General features: G+C 30.8%; 2 protein-coding genes, 2 non-coding genes and 1 pseudogene across 4 annotated transcripts; all 5 read left to right on the forward strand.

Annotated features, from left to right (window-relative positions):
- Positions 1–1,895: 1,895 nt before the first annotated feature.
- LOC114164597 (translocon-associated protein subunit beta) lies at positions 1,896–4,460 on the forward strand. Its single transcript, XM_028049326.1, has 6 exons — positions 1,896–2,211; positions 3,120–3,218; positions 3,326–3,434; positions 3,511–3,582; positions 3,719–3,724; positions 4,094–4,460. Exons 1-6 carry the CDS (start codon positions 2,030–2,032, stop codon positions 4,208–4,210), a joined length of 585 nt encoding a protein of 194 aa, XP_027905127.1. The 5' UTR covers positions 1,896–2,029; the 3' UTR covers positions 4,211–4,460.
- A 3,766-nt stretch (positions 4,461–8,226) lies between these two features.
- LOC114189569 (replication protein A 70 kDa DNA-binding subunit A-like) lies at positions 8,227–14,702 on the forward strand. Its single transcript, XM_028078176.1, has 14 exons — positions 8,227–8,391; positions 11,842–11,982; positions 12,066–12,333; positions 12,412–12,487; positions 12,595–12,722; positions 12,803–12,902; positions 12,981–13,107; positions 13,176–13,333; positions 13,430–13,550; positions 13,639–13,809; positions 13,884–13,952; positions 14,034–14,102; positions 14,174–14,242; positions 14,330–14,702. Exons 1-14 carry the CDS (start codon positions 8,227–8,229, stop codon positions 14,528–14,530), a joined length of 1,863 nt encoding a protein of 620 aa, XP_027933977.1. The 3' UTR covers positions 14,531–14,702.
- On the forward strand, positions 8,248–8,350 carry LOC114165501. The gene has a single exon (XR_003599722.1). It is a non-coding gene; the product is annotated as a U6 spliceosomal RNA (small nuclear RNA).
- On the forward strand, positions 8,673–8,893 carry LOC114165457. The gene has a single exon (XR_003599712.1). It is a non-coding gene; the product is annotated as a small nucleolar RNA U3 (small nucleolar RNA).
- A 1,035-nt stretch (positions 14,703–15,737) lies between the features above and the next one.
- LOC114189578 lies at positions 15,738–20,913 on the forward strand (annotated as a pseudogene).
- The last annotated feature ends 83 nt before the right edge of the window (positions 20,914–20,996 follow it).

Below are 20,996 nucleotides of genomic sequence, written 5' to 3' on the forward strand. Positions count from 1 at the left end.
AACTCTTCTTGTTTCTACAACTATATCATAAATGAAAATTATCAAAATAAGATTGCAAAATAAAACGGAAGATGAATTTTTTTGCTGACGATACGATTATTTACATTAAAAACAAAATATAACTAAAAATTTTAGTATTGATTCAATTATTATTAAGTTAAATAATCTTACGGATCCATAATTAAATATATAAATTAAATATATAAATTTTAAGTATATTTTGGCACCCCCATAAAAATCGAGCAAGTTCCGCCTCTGTTTATGAACTTATATTCTCACGTCCATTTCCACCAAGAAGATCTCACAAAGCCTAAGTCCATATCAAATATCTCTTTAAAATTGTGCTATAGTTGTCCACATCAACACACATTCTAAAGAGTAATATTACAATTTTGGAATGACTATTTGCCTTGTATGGTCCAACACTCTTTCCTCGGTTTGTTGTTATAATTTCTATTGTTCAATAATGGAGAATTAAATCTCTGAGGATTGATTCTCAGAATCAAGATCAAACAACACAAATTGAGTTTTGTTTCAATTGTTCTTTGCTTTAAGTTTGTTCTTTTCTTCTCTAATTTTGATTTTTCTCTTTAATATCAATTTGTGTTTCTAAACTAAAATTCAAATTAGGAATTGATTGAATCTTAATTTGATAATTAAATTCAAATTAGGTTGAATGATATTGAGAATTAATTCACATAATTAGTTTAGTTGATTGATTGGATCAACTAAATATTCAAACTAGGATTAGATCTTTAGAGAACTATGATTTTTTTATTGTTTGAACATAAACCGTTCCATTTTTCTCCTCTTGATTTTGTTTTCTTACCTCTAATCTTGTTTTACAATTTTCATTTTGTGTTTTTGAATCCCTAAACTCCAAAATTAATTGTACATGAATAATACTAAAGATTGAATGCACAAAATTAGAAAAAAGAAGAACAGATTTGGAGTAAAGAACGATTAATACAAAAAATAAATTGTATTGTTTGATCTCTATTCCGTGAAGGAAAAACAAAAATAAAAAGAAAAATAAAAAAAGAAAAACTAAAATTATGAAAACTTTGCAAATGATCTAATTTTTCCTAAATATAGCATAATTAAGTCTTATATAATTTTGAAAATCAAAACAACTTATGGTCTATCATGGCTCAACTTATATTTAAAAATCTAATTATCTATAACAATATATAAAAAAAGATATATCTTTTTTAACAAATTTCATTATTTCAATTTTACCCTTAATTATTTTAAAAATTAATTATTTTATAAATAATTTATTTTTAACTATTACTTTAAAAATCTTTTTATCTTTAACTATTATTTTAAAAACTTTTTGGTCTGTGTGCATATTTTATTTTTCTAATTTTATATTTAACAACTATTTTAAAAATTAAAAAATATATTTTTAATTAATTTTAATTCAAATTTTTATAAAAAATAGAAAATGCGAACTCACTAGTAAAAGATAAAGAAAATATAGGAGTGCTTGTTTATAAATTTGCATATGTATTATTATCTATCATATTTGTTTATCCCAAAAATGTCTCAATCAAATAAATTAAAAGATATATTAAAAATAATTTAATAGAAATAAAGATAAGATATAAATAAATGTTTTTTCAAGAAATTAAATCAAAATTTTTTAATTTATTAAATATTCTTGAAAACTAATTTATTAGATCTAAAAACAAAAATGGAGGATATATTGGTCGTTAACACTTATTTAAGTGATTAGAATATCCATTATAATGATCTGATTTATATTTTTAAAAATAATTATTTATTATAAAATTTAATTTTAATTTGATAAAGATAAAAGATACTTGATGAAATATTAAAATATTAAAAAAAGTAACAATAAATCCAAACCAACCCTAGTATTCCAAAGCCCATCTGCCTTGCCCCAGATCACAAAACACAACCAAACCACATAAAATAAGATTCCCACGTTGTCTTCGGTTTCTCGCTCTGTGTCTCTCTCTTCATTCCGCATTGACTCTATCCCCCTCTCTAATCTACTGTGCTAATGGCGGATCCAATCTCGAAGACTCTGATAGCGTTTGCGCTGTTAGCTTCTTTGTTGCTGTGTTCACACGCTTCCTCTGACGTTCCCTTCATCGTCGCTCACAAGAAGGCCTCCCTCAACAGACTCAAGTCTGGTGCCGAAAGGGTCTCTGTTTCCATCGACATCTACAACCAAGGAACCTCGTACGCTCCGATCTACCACCAATTTTCCTTTTTTCCAATTTTTTAATTTTCGTTGTGTGAGATCCCAATTCCCCTTTTCATGCATGTCCTCGTTCATGACTGAATTAAAGTTTAGGGAATTTTAATTTTGTGAATATTTGTTCGATCGTGTCTGTGCTACTTGGCTGCTGACGAATGTTTGTAAAAATTAAATATTTGAGCTGGATCTTGGGGTTGCGGTATGGGAAATTAAGAAGAAGGGTTGTGTTTGATCAGCTTAGATGAAGTTTTCTGCGATTTAAGTTGGAGACTTTTTATTTATAAGCAATTTTTAAGTATATGGGGCACTCCACTTTTGCTTGTATGAGTTGGTAAGTGAAAGGAATAGTGATTTTGCTCTTAAGGTTTTGATCTGGTTGTTGACGAAATGGGGAGTTCCTGTACACTTTGATGATGCTTAATTTGATGTAAAAAACTGGTATTTGGTGGTTTGATTAGGGTTTGGAGGGTTTTCGGTGGTGCTGTCTGTAATTTTATGAGTTTGTGTTTCAAAATGAGTTGAAGTGCATGCTGTATTGCTTAGCGTGCGATGGATACGCACAGCACCTTTCAATTTGAGGTCAAACAATGAGAATGAACACTGAAATAGTGGTGAGAATGAACGCTAAAATGTGAAATCAAACTCATCGTTAACGTGAAATTTCTTGTATTTTATAGGATTGGGTTTAGTGTCTGTCGTGGACTATGGTAGGTTAGTAGAAAGTGGTGTCAATCCATGAGATTGCAATTCCTTCCTTGTCAACTGGTTGAGTTGTTGAATTTAGGATTCTCTTAATAAAAAATGAACAACATATTTGATGATGGTATCTATTTGTAACCTATGTTTGTTGCTGAATTTTACTAATCTGTTTCATTCTCCTGTTTCAAAGGACGGCATATGATGTGAGTTTAACGGACGATAGCTGGCCAAGTGATACTTTTGAAGTAGTTACTGGCACCACTTCAAAGTCATGGGAAAGACTTGATGCGTGAGTTTCCTATGTTTTTTCTGTACCTTCTTTTATTACTTCCTCTTGATTTTGCTCTGCTGCTTCTTTTTCCATATTCTCTTACAATTGAAATACACACTCTTCAGTGGTGGCATCCTTTCTCACACATTTGAGTTGGAGGCAAAATCCAAGGAATTATTCGCTGGTGAACCAGCTGTCATAAAGTTTCGTGTTCCCACGAAGGCTGCTTTGCAGGTTAATACCTGTTGTAATTGTTGTCTATTTTTATTTTTTGTTGTGAGAAACTTTTTTCTTATCTTTTTGCTATTAGGAGGCCTATTCAACTCCCATATTGCCTTTGGATCTTCTTGCTGATAGACCACCCGAGAAGAAGTTTGAATGGGTATGTTTCTTTCTTGTATGTTTGTGTATGCTTGAACTGCACAGTTACATGAATCAATATCAATTGCTTCTATTGACTGATATGTTTACCTTTTGTTTTCGGGTACTCTGACGTGGTTGGACCGCCGGTATCTCAGGCTAAGGTATGGACAATTATCTTAATCTCTCTATAATTGCAGTTCAAAACTATGCAAAGGACATTAGTTAACATGAGAGTTACCTATTTTGGTAGTTCATTTTGCATGTTACTGGTCAGGCATGATGACTGATTTGATCAGTTGTATCCAAGTACAACACAGAGCATAAAGTTTATCTGTTTTTTGGCTTGTTGCTTTGTTTTGCATTTGTCTCCCTACATAGATGTCTGATTCCTCAAGAAAATTATGCAGTTTTTATCATATTCTCAATGAAATTTACCTCAACCCCTTTCTTGAATGATAAATGTGTGATTCATCTAGAAAACAATGCAATCTTTGAGTTATTAGTTAATGTGAAACTGTTATTGTCCACAGAGGTTGCTGGCTAAGTATGGATCTCTAATCTCAGTGGTGTCCATCGTGGTGCTGTTTGTATACTTGGTAGCTTCTCCATCAAAATCTAGCACAAAAGGAAGCAAGAAGAAGCGTTGATGATTGGCAAATTAGTGCATTTGCAATCAGACACATGGGAGGATAGATCATGATATTCTGACTGCGGTCAGTTTTTACCTGGTTGTTAGACTTTTTTGAATGAATGGTTAAATGAGTTAGTGAGAGAAGAACAACTTAATTTCTTGACGGCATAGCCTAAACAGATGTTTTTTGTTCTCACTGGACGGAATGTACTTTTAGCTAGCAAAAGTGTTTAAATTACCTGATCTCCCACCTATTTTGCTTTTAACTTTATATTCTCATGACCTTTTTAAGTTCAATTTTCATGGTAAATCACTTGCTCCTTTCATGGTAGCTGAGTTTTGAAACACTATAATCACAAAATTAAAATGATGTATGGGTATGACACAGACCTTATGACTTTATTTACCCTCTTGTTACGTTTTTGTTTGAACTATGAAGTTTGGTTTTTCCTATGCTTACAACCTTCTTAAAATATTGATGTAAGAAAACTTGAAATAATCATTGTGTTGCATATTATTTCATGAAAAGCATCCTTTTTTCTTATAGACTGATACTCCCTGAAGCTTTTTGATTGTGGAATACAAGTTTTTGATTGAGTACTTTTTGGCCAACTATGCATTTCACGAAGTATGGCTAAAACTTAGATTCAATTGAAAGAGTATACTGTTAATTGGTGGAAAAATGTAAGTTAAATCGTTTATTACACGTTTACAATGAGAAGCTATTTTGGTATTGAACAGTTATATTTCATCATCTTTTCGCCAATTAGAATAAATCATAATGCCATAAAAGCTTAGAGTTACCCTTACGGTGGGTTTTGATAGGATGGAAGAGCGAAAAGATTGAAATCGAAGGATGGATCAATCCCATAAATAGTATATGGAACTATTTTTTTAGTTTTAAAATTATAAAAATAAAGATTTTTTTAAATATATTAATTATTAATGAAACAATATTTTATTTATTTATGCTTAATTTAAAATTTTCCCTTTTTTACTCATTTTCATTTTTTCCTTTTATATTTTCGTAACTCCTTTCTTGCCTTTTTTTATAGCAAAGTGAGAGATCCGGTTTTAATTTTTATTTAAAAGATAATAAGAGTTAAAGTTTTATTTTATGTTGAATATATCAATTAGAAGTCGAACTATTTAGTTATTCATTTTTAAAACTTTACTATTTCTATACATTAATTTTTCTAAACCTTTTCTGAATTTTTTCAAAGATTTTAGAGTTGATTTTCATCATTTTATTGGATAGCACTACTGAGAAAAATGAGTAATCAAAAACTTTTTTCAACAAATAATTTTTTTTTATAGATTAAGTTCATTTTTTCTCTACAATATATTTTCAAGCCTTTATGTGTTTAGGTTGAAGTTTGGACTCACAAAGTATCGTGAGATGAGGAGATAATGTTTCATTAAAATCATCATTTTATTTTGTTTTTTAATTGTTTCCTAAATGTTGGAAGTTCTTAGAAGTAATTTAATTTATCAACTACAGTCAACCTTAAAATTTGTAGATTGGAAGGGAAGTGTTTTACAAGTAGGGGGAGTTATTAAACTTAATTTAATTCATTTGATTTCGAAATAAAAAGGGATTGAGATTTTTAGTTAAAATTGAATATTTTAAAGTAAATTGATGTTGTACCAAATTGAGTTAGTTTTTGGAATTTGTTGAGTAGTTCATCGGTGAAAAAATAATATTGGTCTTAATTCGTACAAATTGGTTAGTTTTATGGACTAAAGATATGAAAATTTGTGATTTTTCTAATTTTGGTTAGATATGGTATGGGTGATCATTGACTTGAATTGTATATAATTGGAGGATTCTGGGTTATGATTGATTCAATGTTATGTTTGGGTTTGAAGTAGTAATTTTGAACTAGTAAGTGATATACAAATTTTTAATTGTTTTCGGAGTGTTAAATAAGGTTTCAAACTTGCTCATATTGTTGGAATTAATAAAACAGGTTTTTTTGTTGATTTGTGGTATGTTGTTATTGTTGTTACATTTCTTTATCTTTATGTGTATGTTGTGTGGTAGATTAAGAGCATTAGATGAAAATCTTTCCTATGTTTTTTTCAATCTAAGTTTTAATCCAAACTCTCTTATTTGTTAAGATATGTGTCTTAAATCTCCAACTCCACCTTCAATGATTTGCCCAAGATAGCTAGAGTGATTGAGATGATAGTTGAAACTTTACAACATCAAAGTGCCACTACAATACAATAATACCAAACCATTTTGTATCCCTTTGAAAATGTTAGTGTGATAAGAGAGTCAAAGATGTGGAAAGAACTTTTGAAGTTTTACGTTAAAAATAAAAGGTTACCTTAGATGAAGTATGATAATGTTTTATTTACTTTTAACACTTTAAGCAAAATTATAAGATATTGGACTTTTGCACTATTAAATTTAAACTAAAATTTTCTTGAATTAATTAAAGAAAGAAAACACCTTTATTCATATCTTTGAAAATATTCAATATTCTTTATATTTGAGAGAAACAAATGAGATAAACAACAATAATAGAAAAATAGTGATAAGATAAATAAGAAATCAAATACAGAATTATACTTTTGTCTAATACTCGTTCAAAATAAACTACCTTTTATTAGACAAATAAAAAATGTCATTGTTTTCTATTATCAGATTTTAAATGTCAATCGCAGATTAAGACTTGTATCTAATAAGAGTTTAAATCACTTTTCTTCTCAATATAAAAAATTGACACTAATAACGAATCTTATTTTAAGGTACCAATTTTTAATTTAAATGTATTTCAAGATTAATTAGAAGTTGATGTACTCATTTAAAGATAAAAAATGCTATTTAACTATATTTTGTTATAAAAATTAGGTTAAAATATTAATTTAATATCTATTTTCATTCGATTTTATCAATTTAGTCTTATTTCTTATTAATTTTGTTAAATTTAATCATTTTTATTAAATTATTTAAATAATTAACGGATGGTAAACGTGTATGTTACGTCTCAGTTCATAATTTTTTTTAATTTTTTTAATTTTTTAATTTAAAAAATAATGTCTACGAGATAATATTACGTCACTCAGCTATATATATAAAATTAAATAAAATAAAATAAATATTTTTAATTAACAAGTTCAGGATAAAATTTAAGTTTTATTTATCATCACTGTAACACCATGATTTTCATTTTTGTATCGGAAAATTTTCTAAACGCTGAACTAACCATATCCATGAATGAAAGTAATGATAATACGAAAGTAAAAATGTAAAATAAAAACGGATGAGGTCGCAATTAATTAATAAATTAAAGTGAAATTAAATGAATTATTATAAAATTTATGGAATGGGAAAAGGAAACTTCCATCAATTTTAATGCTTTGGATGATTGATTAAATCACCCACGAATCAGTCTTTTCATTTCTTTTCGGAAAGGTTGTAAAAAGTAAGAATAGTACTGATACTTTTAAAAATTCATTGGATATATTATTAGTGGGTGAGTTTTATATAAATTATGGTTTACAGTTAATTTTAAACATATAACGAATATTAAAATTATTGTAAAATAAATCATTTATAACTGCCATAATATAAAAACCAAAGATGATAAATGGTGATAAAGTACATAAAAGCAAAGCAAAATGACGACAGTAAAAAAAAAGAAAAGCAGAGATGCAGAGAGAAAAAAATAAAAAAAAGGATAGCAGAAGTAAATAGAAAAGTGTAAAATGAAAAATAGGGTGCAGTCTGAGAGCAGAGTAATGATAAGGCTAAGAGGGCAGCTACGTTAGCAGTGTTTAGAGTGAAATTGTCTTACCTTATACTTGTGTTTCAAACATGCATTAAAAAATATCTTCCACTGCCCAAACAACTAAATCTTTTTACACCTTCTTCTTCTTTATTTCCTGTGGATCATGTTACACTTCATACTCTACTTTCCTTCCACCTACACCCTGTTACAGACCCACTCTAGTTTCCTTTCACTTACTTTCCGTTAGAGTCCCACACCGTATAGTTTCACTGAATGTTTAGTGTTTATAAAGATGCAGTCTGCAACTTTGCTCGTCCCTTCGGGGACATCCGATAAAATTGGAACGATACAGAGAAGATTAGCATGGCCCCTGCGCAAGGATGACACGCACAAATCGAGAAATGGTCCAAATTTTTTTTTCTTTCTTCCGAGTTCCTTTTATGAAGTTTCAGTTCAGGTTTGTTTTTATTTTCTTCATTTTACAGGGAATTCCTGTCTCTATTCTATGGTATGTTTGAACAAATAATGGATGTAGTTTCAACATCACGTCTGGCGCCAGATGCAACAAATAAATCCATCTCCTGTCCAACATATTTCCTTTCCACTTTTCACAATCAAAATAAATAACCTCATCCAAAGCATCTTCAGATTGCAAGTCCCAACAGGTACTATAGTCCCATATCGAAAGAGTTTTGGAAAGTGAATATGTTTATAAAGCCGGACTTCATACATCCAGTCACGACCTTACTTGAACAGGATCTGTTCTATAGGCTCGTACCTCTGTATCCTTAAGTTCTAAGGAGATAGGAACTGAAGTCTGGTGGATGAAACATGACCCTGTGACCAGAGCGTGATTAACTAGGATGGTCTTTGTTTCCGGACTGGACTCACCTTCCTCCGTAGAGGATCGTTCTCAGTTCTTCATGACCTGGGATGGTTGCAGGGTTGTCTGACAGACTCCCCCTTCTCACAATTTTTTTTTTCTTTTTTTCTCTTCTCTAATTGAAAACTGTTGTTTCAAAGATTAGAAACTTGTTATGCATAAAACTCTGTCCCTATGAAAATTGTGAAGAAATTATTGATAAAGAAAGGTGAAGAGGAACGAGAATACTCCTTTCAGACTATGTAAAATGATACAAACAACTCCTTCCCTTTGTATGGAGTGTGGAATGTGTTTGTTTTAACTCTTATACTTTCATATTTGCATTTAGTATTTTAAAATTCATTAATTAAATTGAAAATCAAGTATAATAATTTATTTACTACATCCATATTTAATTGTTATCTAAAGTAAAATATTTAAATTTATCACATGTTATAATTTGTATCCCTTAAAATTAAAATTAAGAGAGGGCGTTAAAACGAAAAATCACTGCAGGTGAAATAGTGTGGTAAAGACAAATTATGTTTGTGAGAAGTTATGCTATATAATTCATTAAATCTACCCTAAATTTAAATTTAAGGGTTGTGCTATTAAATTTTACACTTTTGTTTAATTTTTGGTACCCGACTTCTTTCATTTCATAATGCCAATCTTTCTCCATCTTTTTACTGCTTTTTTTTTCTCAATCAATATTATTTGAAAGGGAATGTTAAAACTAAACTTTAGCACCTCAGTAATGAAATTGGTGTTGCCTCCCTTTTAGTTTGTTTTCCTTTTAAATTCACGATACTTTTAATTAAAAAGGACATACAAACTTCATTAACGTATATTTCATAAGATTCGGGAAGTTAATGTTTTTAGACATTTTATCTGTTTCACATTCATGCGTTAGAGAATAATTGTACATAATTATTTGCTACAAAATATAAATTAATTAAAGAAACAAAAGTAAGGAGTGGTATAAAAAGTAGAATAAATAATAAAGCTAACTAAAGTAAGCAACTAATGTTCTAAGAGAAACATAAGAGTCGTCCAAAGTAAATGGTTGACTATAAAAAATAATAGAAAATTTGTTAAATAATTTACTTACTCCACATACATAACTATATCTTATCACTTAACGATCATTGTATAGTATTTTTAATTTCGTACAGAACTTATGTTCTATAAGTAATTAATTATAAGGTTTAAATAATCATTTGCTTCTAATTTTGGTCGACTTTATTCACTTTGGTTCTATTTTTGAAATTGTTTTCAATTCAATCCTACTTTTCGTTATATTTTTTCAATCAATTTCTTTTCGTTAATTCCGTCTAAATCGTTAACGGATATGAACAGTAACCGCCACGTGTCATTTTGTGATTTTTGTGATTTTTTTTAATTTTTTTTAATTTTTTTTAATTTTTTTTATTTAAAAGAAAATGTATACATGTCAAGCCCATATCATGTCACGTGTCATTTTTGTGATTTTTTATTTTTTTTTAAATTTGTTTTAGATTTTTTTAAATTTAATTTTTTTAATTTAAAAAAAAATCACGTGTCAAGCTAATATCATGCCACGTGTCAGAGTCAGTTTTTTATATTCAATTTGGTCCCAATATTTGTTAATTGTTTTCAATTTGGTCCTTTTTTTTTGAATTTAACATTTTTGTTCCTCTCCAAATTGAGACAAAATTTAATTTGTATATATTAAAATGCATATTTTTGTTAAATATTTTAATTTAGAATTAGAGTTAGTTTAAAATTAAAACGAAAAAAAAGAAATAACACCATTAATTTAAAATTTTAAGAGGTTAAAAATATTTAATTTTAAACCAACTCTAATTTTAAATTAAAAATATTTAATAAAAATACGTATTTTAATAAGAATATTCATATAACATTTATATACAAATTATATTTTAAATTATATTTTGTCTTTGGAGAGGAACAAAAATACTAAATTAAAAAAAAATAGGACCAAATTGAAAACAAATAACGAATACTAGGACCAAATCTACTATATATCTAAGAAATCTTTAGTATAGGTAAATTACTGGATTGGACATCTTATCTAACTGACACGTGTCTGAAATGGAGGGCATTTTCGTCTTTTGGATTAATTTTTTTTTTCAACTGAAGCATTAATTGTTGATTGATGGTTGCTACAGACGGAAGCTTCTGCATGAAGGCATTGCATTTGGCGGTGGTATTTGAATTTTTCTTCTTGCGTTAGGTTTGTTCAGAAACATATTGTGCTACTTTTTTCTTCTTCTTCAACACTTCATTGGATCTTCTTTCTTCTTCTTCATAGCAACGTAAGTTTCATTTTTTTTTTGGTTGTTTATTTTCGTTGGTTGATGTTTGTTTGTTCTTCTTCTTCTTCTTCTTCTTCTTTTGGTTTCTTCTGCTTTCTTCTTCTTCTCCAGTTTATTTATATATGTTTGTGATTATTGTTGTTCAAGGTTTGCAGAACCTGTTTTGTTGTTCATACTGACGTAAGTTATAATTTTTTTTTTGCCTTTTTTTTTGTTGGTTGATGGTTGCTTCTTCTTCTTTTTCTTCTTATGCTTTCTTCTGCTTTCTTCTTCTGTTGCTTTCTTCTGCTTTCTTCTTCTTCTGCTGTTTATTTGATTTTTTTTTTGTTGTTGAAGGTTTGCAGAAGCATTTTAGTTCTTCATACCAACGTAAGCTTTCTTCTTCCTTTTTTTTTATTTTTTTTTCTTACGTTGGCTTTGTTCTAACACATTTTTGCTTTATTTTTTCTTCTTCTTCGAGTTCGTTGCATGTTCTTTGTTCTTCTTCATCTTTCTTCTTCTTCGTACCAAGAGTTATTTAAGTTCAAAATTTTTTGTACGTCTTTTTATTTTCGTTGTATTTATTTTTTTATCGTTTTTTTTTGTTGTTCTTCGTTTTTTTTTGTTGTTCTTCGAACAACTTTGATTTTATGTTCTTCTTCTTTTTGGTTCATGTGTTTTTGTTATTTTTAAGTTGTATTGTTTTTTTTTCCTATACAGCAGTTGACCTGTTATTTTTATGTATTAGATGGCAAGGAAATTTGATATGATCAAGGATATTGATGGAAAAAGGGAGACTTTGAAACTTGCTGTCCGAATTGTGGATCTGTGGTTTGTTGAGTCATGGGATTCAAAACGAAATATGGAGATGATTCTGACAGATCAAAAGGTAATGTATGTTTGTATTGTCATTGTATCAGTGTATTTTGTATGTGTATGTATTTGATGGTTATGGATGATTATGGTGGTCAGGGTGATGTTATCCCTGCTATGATTAAGAAGGAAGACATTGCTACGTGGGAAGACAAGGTAAAGGAAAGAGAAAGTTATATAATGCATAACTTCAAAATTCTCAACAACAGAGCTCAATATAGAGTTTGCGACCACCCTTATAAGCTATTGTTTATTGGAGCAACATCTGTACGACGACAACCAATTGCCAGTATTCCTGCAAAAGTTTGGAAGTTCAAGAGTATAAAGGATATCATTGATGGAAACTATTCTGCAGATTTGTTGGTTGGTAAGTTTTTCTGCTTGATTTATATTTGTTTTCTATTTTTTTGTTGTCTTTACTTACTATTTTGTTTTTCCATTTTAGATGTCATTGGTGTGGTGGATAATGTGGAGGAGAAACCAAGTTCCAAAAATGTTGTGTTTGACCTAAAGGACTTGAGGTTCAATTGTTTGTTTTGAATTGTAATGGTGTTTTGAATGTCACAGATTAAGTTGATTATTTCATTTTAATGGTGACTTGAATTTGTTTTTTTTTTGTATATTGTAGTGGTGCGTCAATCTGTTGTACTCTTTGGGATTCATATTGTTTGCGTTTGGTTAGTTATTGGAGGGAAAGTCGTGACACAGCTTATCCAGCTATTATTCTTACTCAGGCAAAGATAAAGGCTGCCTCAGGTTTCATCGTATTTGGAGATGTTTGTTATATTGATTAGTCTACGTTAAATGGAAATTTATTTCAATTATTTTGTATATAGGTCCATGGCCGGTGTCATTGTCTAATTGTTGGAATGGATCGAAGTTGTTTATGGGAGATGATATATCAGAACTGATTGAATTTAGGAAGGAATTTTCAAAGTAATAGTTTTATATAACGACTATGTTATTCTATAACTCTTTGTATTTCATAAGTACTAACTAATGTTTATTGTGTAGAACTACTGCTCATGAAATTTTCGAGGAGGGAAGCCAATATAGTGGATCTTCCCAGATTAGTCATGTTGATAGGTTTATGTATAAAACTGTTGTTAAGAGTGTTTCACAGATCCTGACTGTGATAGAGGTATTTTCGATTTTGTATACTTTTATAATCGATTTTTGTTATTATTAACCCTTCTTTTATTGTTGTAGGAGATTTCATGTGTTACTGTTGCACATACACTTAAATTTAATTTAGGAAATCATGGATGGAGTTACTTGGTTTGTAACTTATGCGCAAAAAGAACATATGAAGTTGGTTCTTTTAAGTGTTTGAATTGTGATGGTTATAATGAGTATCCAAAAATGAGGTTAGTAATAGTTGTATTGTGAAATTATGTTATTCGTCATTGAATATATGTTTTCGGATACAAGCATCTTATTTATGATTAAATATATGTTTTCAGGTACAAGCTTGAAATTCAAGTGACTGATGGAAAAAAGGTTGCTAACTTCATGCTTTGGGACCAAGACTGCATCAATTTAATTAGTCTTTCTGCTGGTGACTTGCGAAAGAAAATGATCAAGGTTGTATATTTTTTCTTTTCCATTAGTAATATAATAATGGCATAATAATACTCATTTGATTTCATCTTTGTTTTTTAAAATATATTAGGATGGTGAGGAGGATCCTAAGTGTTTTCCACAGGATCTAGACGTTCTTTTGGGTTGTACTTTGGCTTTCAAGGTCAAGCCACAAGGAAATAACCGACCTGCTTCAGTAATGAGAGTTTCAACTGATCGTGAAATCATAGGACACATTAGTAGTCTTCTTGGACAAACTGAGGTCGTTATTTTAATCTTTGTGTACTGATTATGTGATGTATTTTGAGATTGAACTAAAGAAATCAAATTTTGCAGGTAATGGAAATTGTTGAAGCTAAGGAAAACTGTTCTGATCAATCAGAGCTTCGTAAGGGCAAGTCCATAGTAAGTACTTATTAAATTGGTTGGTTTTGTTAATTCCCATTTTCATGTATTGTATGTTTTAATGTATATTGAGTTATGCAGGCAATTGAGGTTGGGAAACGTAGGAGTGCCAGTGAATCTGATGTCCATACTCATACTGGGAGTTCTTTAGTAAGTATTTTAATGTAGGTACGATTTGTGGTGTAATCAAGATTTATAATTTTAAATGTTAAATTTTCCAGGCATTGGAACTTGCTGAATGTGGTGATAATGCAGCATGCGACTTATCTGCTGATACTGATAGTTCATTAGTAAGTATATTATTAGATAGATTTAGTGTCTTAATTTTACTGGACAGTTTAAAGATGTAATTTGACTAAACATATGATTCATTGCAGATGTGCCTTTCTAGGACTGCTGATCTTGATCCGGATGTTGTTTTATGTGTGACGCCCAGAAAAAATCTTTCCACTACCAGTGACAATGAAGACATGCAGTATATTCCAGAAAATTTCATGGATTTTGATCTTTTGGAGGACCTCCCATTAGCCCAATTGTCAGCTACGAAGACAATGAAGATTATCAAGAAGGAGAAATGATATTTAATTTATGAAAGTTATGGAAATTATTGTAATTAATGTTGCTTAAGACTGTATGTTAGTTTCCTTAGAAATGTTTTGGCTCCTTCAAGGGATGCATTCGTCTTTCCTGTTTTGATAAATTGTACTGGGGAAACCTTCTTTGGTATTTTAAGGAGTTTTGGTTGTGCTTACGTTGAACAAAGTTTGAACACTTTTTGTATATTAATATTAAACACTAAGGTCGATTATAAAAAAAATTGTAACCGTCCAGAGGTTTATGTATTTATAGTCAGAATTCAACCTTTTATGCATTGTTTTAAGTATACTACCATAATGAGAATTAAGGAAGACTACCATCACAACGTGTTATTAATATTTCTTTAAGTATACTACCATGATACGCGTTGATATATCTTCATTTTGTTACATTCGAACCTATGCATTCAGTTTAACATTTTCATATATTTTTTATAACATATTATCTGGATTGATTAGACATGCATTTAATAAAGATACGTTGAAGTTTATAGAGCAGTAGGATATCATAATTCATTCAAGCAATCATCAAACCCGCATTTATTAAAGCCAAAAACGTGCAATAGTTAATGTTGATGGTACGATATTGTATTCTATTAAAGCAGTACATTTGATAATTGTTTCCTGCGCTACAAGCAATGTGTAAGAGCAATGTGCATGTACAATATTATATATAATATAATGAAATGTAATTGTATAAAGCTGGCAGATTAGACACATTAGGATGAAAAGACTTGCATTTAAGAACCCCAAATCATGCTTCGCATTGACATGACTTTATAGTGGTGCTCATTTTGGCGGTAAAAATTTTACGAGTCATGTATTCAGCATCATACAACTACGAAAATCTTTAGATTACATTATGTTAAGACAACCTTTAATTGTTAAATAGATGAGAATTGATAAATCAAGTCTGTTCTAAATGGTTAAAGCAGAGCTTACTATTATTATTCATTAATTGGAATTGTTTCATTTATCTGTTCACAAACCAATATTATGAACTATATCTGTAATGTTTTCAAAATTTTGTGTAGAAGTTTTTCTATGATCTTCAAGTATAACCTTTATATATTATGCAAATGTTGTTATTTCCCAAATATTTATCATTCTGTGTTGTGTTTAATGTAGAATGATGGCCGATGAAAATAGTATCTGCAGTTCAAGAGCAAGAATAAAAAGAAAACTCATAATGCAGGAGAAGAGGATGAAAGCTACATACAAAAATCAGAAGCGCGTTGAAAACAAAATGCCAGATTGTACCCCATTAGCAGATGTAACAACTTATTATGTTAATCAAGATACGTTTCATATGGAATCACAAGTTGGATCTTCTGATATTAGATTCAGGAATGTTCAAAGAAATGTTACAGGCTCACGAAAGAAGCCTCAAAGTTTGCTTCACAAGTTTGAAGGCACTGTGAATAATGTGACTAACATAAATCAAGGGAATATACCAAGTCAATCATTTGTATTGGAAGATGTTCATGAAGTAGAATCATATTCAGATGAGTCTGAATCGCTTGGTCAAACAGTAGAAGGTAATTTTATTTTGAAATGAAATTAACAGTTCATCATTATTACTGATATGTTGATCATAATTAATTACGCAGTCATTGATGAAGTAGATGATAGGAACCATCAAAGCATGGAGACTAATGCAAGATAAGTAATCTACGAAGTTTTTTATCAACATAGTTGTTATGATATATGAGAACTTCAACTAATAATTATATTAATTTCCAAATTGTATGCAGATATAGGAGATCCGATATATGTTTGTCAGCATTGCAATGCATATATGTGGTATCAAGAACGCATTGGCAAATCTCATCATATGATTAATCCGAACTTTCAGCTATGTTGCTCAAATGGAAAAGTTGAATTGCCAATGTTGAAAAAACCCCCGGATGAGCTAAGTGAACTTTTATTTCAATCAGATTCAAAACAGAGCAGAACTTATCAGAAGAATATTAGAACATACAACATGATGTTTGCATTTACATCACCTGGAGCAAAAATTGACAATAAATACAACAATGGAGGTGGTCCACCAAATTTGAGAATCCAAGGACAATCATGCCACAGAATTGGTAGTCTTCTTCCACCAATTGGACAACAGCCAAAGTTTGCTCAATTATATATTTATGATACTGAAAACGAGATACACAACAGAATTCAATCTCTAAGGTACAATTCATTCGTCTAAACAATTGTTATTATATTATGTAGCATGTTTGTATTGATCTGCTCATTCAATTGCCATATATGAATGTAGGAACAACAATGATATTGATGCTGAAATTGTTAGAACATTAACAAACATGCTAGATAAGTACAATGTCCATGCTAAATCTTTTCGTATGGCAAGGGACAAATATGCGGAGCAGCCATGTCATGATCTTAAATTGAAACTTATTGCTGATAGGCATAACGATGGACGTATATACAACATCCCCACCGTTTCAGAGGTTGCTGCATTAATAGTAGGAGATGTTGACACTGCATCTCCTAGGGATATTATTATGGAAAGCAGAACAGGAAAATTACAAAGAATAAACGAGTTGCACACAAGCTACTTGGGATATCAGTATCCGCTGCTGTTTCCCTATGGTGAAGATGGATATAGGCATGATATTAGTCATCGTGATTCTTTGGCACTCAAACGTAACCGCTTAACAATTAGGGAATGGTTTTGTTTCAGAATTCAAACCCGACAATGTGAGCCAATGACCATTCTTAGATCGAGAAATTGTTCCAACAATTTGTTGTAGATGGATATACAATGATTGAGTCTGAAAGACTATCATTCATCAGAAACAATCAGTCCAAGCTGAGGGTTGACAAATATAGTAACCTCTGCCAACCAACCAATGAGAGCTACACAGAAGCTTCACAAAAAGGAAAACGTTTTGTGCTTCCATCTAGCTTTGTCGGTGGTAGGAGATTTATGGATCAATTATATTTTGATGGGATGGCAATATGTGGTCATGTAGGATTCCCAGATCTTTTTGTAACTTTTACTTGCAATCCAAAATGGCCAGAGATTTGCAGAATATTGAACCCTTTAAAATTAAGTCCTTCAGATAGGCCAGATATCATTGCAAGAGTTTTCAGAATCAAATTTGACCAACTATTGTCAGATTTAACAAAGAAGAACATATTGGGAAGGGTCATAGCATGTCTGTATACTTCATATACTTACTATTTATTTGTTTCATTTAATTGATTATTCTAATCATGTAACTGATGTATGATTGCAGACATGTATAGTATTGAATTCCAGAAACGTGGTTTGCCACATGCTCATTTGTTGTTATTTTTGCATCCATCAAGCAAGTACCCGACAACCATGGATATTGACAAAGTAATCTCAGCTGAAATACCATGTGCCAAAGAAGATACAGAATTGTATAACTGCGTAAAAGAACATATGATTCACGGCCCATGTGGAATGTCTAAGATATCATCTCCATGCATGAAAAATGGATCATGTTCTCGATTTTATCCAAAGAAATTTGAAGATACTACAACAATTTCAGAAGATGGTTTTCCTCATTATCGCAGAACAAACAATGGTGTTAGCATTGTGAAGAATGATATTGCACTAGACAATCGATTTGTGGTTCCTTACAATCCTACAATATTAGTCAAATATCAGGCTCATGTCAATGTAGAATGGTGCAACCGTTCTAATTCAATCAAATACTTATTTAAGTACATCAATAAGGGTTATGATAGAATTACTGCTGCCATTGTTTCTAATGAGAACCAAGGTTTTTCAACTGATATTCCAAGGGATGAAATCAAACAATATATTGATTGTAGATATATTTCTCCATGCGAAGCATGTTGGAGAATATTTTCATTTCCAATTCATGGAAGAAATCCAGCTGTTGAACGATTGTTTTTTCATCTACCAGGCGAGCAATCTGTGTACTTCAAGGATGATGATGACATTGATGATATCATGGCAAAACCGACAGTTAGGGAGTCCATGTTCACCAGTTGGATGGAGTGCAACAAGAAATATTCAGATGCAAGGAAACTAACATATCCACAATTTGTTACTAAGTATGTGTATAATAAGAATCAAAGGTGTTGGAAACCAAGGAAAAAAGGAAATACCATTGGAAGACTTATTTGGGTTCCCCCTGCAACTGGTGAACTTTTCTACCTAAGAAGGATGCTAACAATTGTTAAAGGTCCAATATCCTACATAGATTTGCGAACTGTTGAAAGCATAACTTATCCTACATTTAGAGAAGCATGTGAAGCTTCTGGATTTTTGGCAGATGATAGAGAATACATCAAAGCTATCAAGGAAGCCAATGAATGGGGATCTGGAAACTTCTTGAGGAGATTATTCGTAACTATGCTCATGTCAAATAGTATCAACAAACCTGACGAAGTTTGGAAGAAAACATGGGAAATGCTTTCTGATGGAATTCTATATAATGAAAGAATTATTGCACGAAATCCAGGTGAAATAGTTTTTAACAATATTAATGTCAATTTTGGATATGAAACTATGTTAACTCATGTTATTTGTTGCAGCCCTCAACCTGAATTTTGAACTACTGAAAAATTTAACTTTGATTGAAATTGAGAAGCTTTTACAGAACAATAGGAGATCATTAAAGGAATTTCCCTCCATGCCTTATCTTAATGATTTTGCAGTAAATTACTGTGGGAACCGATTAGTGTATGCTGAACTTGATTATAACAAAGATGATGAACTACGTATCTTTGAAACAAATTTTAGTAGTATGACAGGTAAGTTTTTATTCCTAATATTTTTGCAACACAAGTCATTGCTATTTATCTAAATTATAATTGATATGCAGATGAACAAAGACATATTTTCCAAAAGATTATAAATGCTGTGCATGATGAAAAAGGGGGCATGTTCTTTTTATATGGATATGGAGGAACTGGAAAAACATTTATGTGGAATACATTATCTTCTGCTCTTCGTTCTGAAGGAAAAATAGTTCTAACAGTTGCATCAAGTGGTATAGCGTCTTTGTTATTGCCTGGAGGTAGAACAGCTCATTCAAAATTTAAAATTCCAGTTCCAACACTTGAACACTCTGTCTGCAACATTACAAAAGGTAGTGAACTATCAGATTTGATGAAATTGGCAAACCTCATAATTTGGGATGAAGCACCAATGGCACACAAGTTTTGTTTTGAGGCACTAGATCGAACTTTAAAAGATATCATGAAAGAACACAACAAATCAGATTTCGTTTTTGGTGGCAAAGTAATAGTATTTGGAGGGGATTTTAGACAAATTCTTCCTGTTATCCCTCGAGGAAGCAGGTCTGATATTGTTCATGCAACAATCAACTCATCCTATCTTTGGGAGCATTGCCAGATTCTAAACTTGACCAAAAACATGCGACTGTTACAGCAGGGATTGCACAGCTCTACTGTTGCTGAAATTGAAGAGTTTTCTTCGTGGATAATAAAAATTGGTGATGGTTCACTGAATGAACCTAATGATGGCTTAGTAGATATAGAAATCCCTCCAGAATTTCTAATCAAAAACTTCAAAGACCCTATCCAAGCTATAATCAATAGCACTTATCCACAACTACACCAAAAATTCAATGATGAGATGTTTTTGATATCATGAGCTATTCTAGCCAGTCGAATTGAGACAGTGGATGAAATCAATAAATCTGTTCTGGATTCTATTCCAGGTGATGCTTAACTCATACTTATCATTTTTTCATACATGTGTCATATTATATAAGTCTAACAACTGTTATTGATCAAATTTAGGTGAAGTTAAAGAGTACCTCAGCGCAGACTGTATTGATACATCAGATACCATGGACGTTGATGTATATGACGGTATTACACCAGAATTTTTAAATTCATTGAGAACATCGGGATTACCAAATCATAGTATAAAACTCAAAGTTGGCACACCAATAATGCTTTTGAGAAATTTAGATCAATCTGAAGGTCTCTGTAATGGAAGTAGATTAGTAGTTACCAGACTAGCAAAGCATGTAATTAGTGCAAAAATTATAACTGGGAAAAACAAAGGAACAGAAGTTTACATCCCGCGTATGTCTATGTCTCCATCTCAGTCACCATGGCCATTCAAGATGATTAGAAGACAATTCCCAATCATGCTATCTTATGCTATGACCATAAACAAATCTCAAGGTCAGTCTTTAGATTGTGTTGGATTGTATCTGCCTACACCAGTTTTCAGTCATGGTCAGTTATATGTTGCAGCTTCCAGAGTTAAAAGCAAGTCTGGATTAAAGATTTTAATCCATGACACCGACAATAAGCCTTTGACTGCTACCACAAATGTAGTTTTTAAAGAAGTTTTCAACAATGTGTAATGAACGATTACATACCTGATCTTTTTTTGGCTAGCCATGCATATGTGGAGTAGTTACAGAGTAAGAATGCTTAACTGATATTC

The sequence above is a fragment of the Vigna unguiculata genome, chromosome 1 (assembly GCF_004118075.2).
Source record: "Vigna unguiculata cultivar IT97K-499-35 chromosome 1, ASM411807v1, whole genome shotgun sequence".
In the NCBI taxonomy this organism is placed as follows: domain Eukaryota; kingdom Viridiplantae; phylum Streptophyta; class Magnoliopsida; order Fabales; family Fabaceae; genus Vigna; species Vigna unguiculata.

Bases quoted from the DNA above. Each gene is read 5' to 3' on its own strand.
- LOC114164597 (XM_028049326.1), top strand. From the start codon at position 2,030: ATGGCGGATCCAATCTCGAAGACTCTGATAGCGTTTGCGCTGTTAGCT. The intron at 2,212-3,119 runs GTACGCTCCGAT...CCTGTTTCAAAG, and splicing joins ATCTACAACCAAGGAACCTC to GACGGCATATGATGTGAGTT. The intron at 3,219-3,325 runs GTGAGTTTCCTA...CACACTCTTCAG, and splicing joins TCATGGGAAAGACTTGATGC to TGGTGGCATCCTTTCTCACA.
- LOC114189569 (XM_028078176.1), top strand. From the start codon at position 8,227: ATGCAGTCTGCAACTTTGCTCGTCCCTTCGGGGACATCCGATAAAATT. The intron at 11,983-12,065 runs GTAATGTATGTT...TATGGTGGTCAG, and splicing joins TGATTCTGACAGATCAAAAG to GGTGATGTTATCCCTGCTAT. The intron at 12,334-12,411 runs GTAAGTTTTTCT...TTTCCATTTTAG, and splicing joins TTCTGCAGATTTGTTGGTTG to ATGTCATTGGTGTGGTGGAT.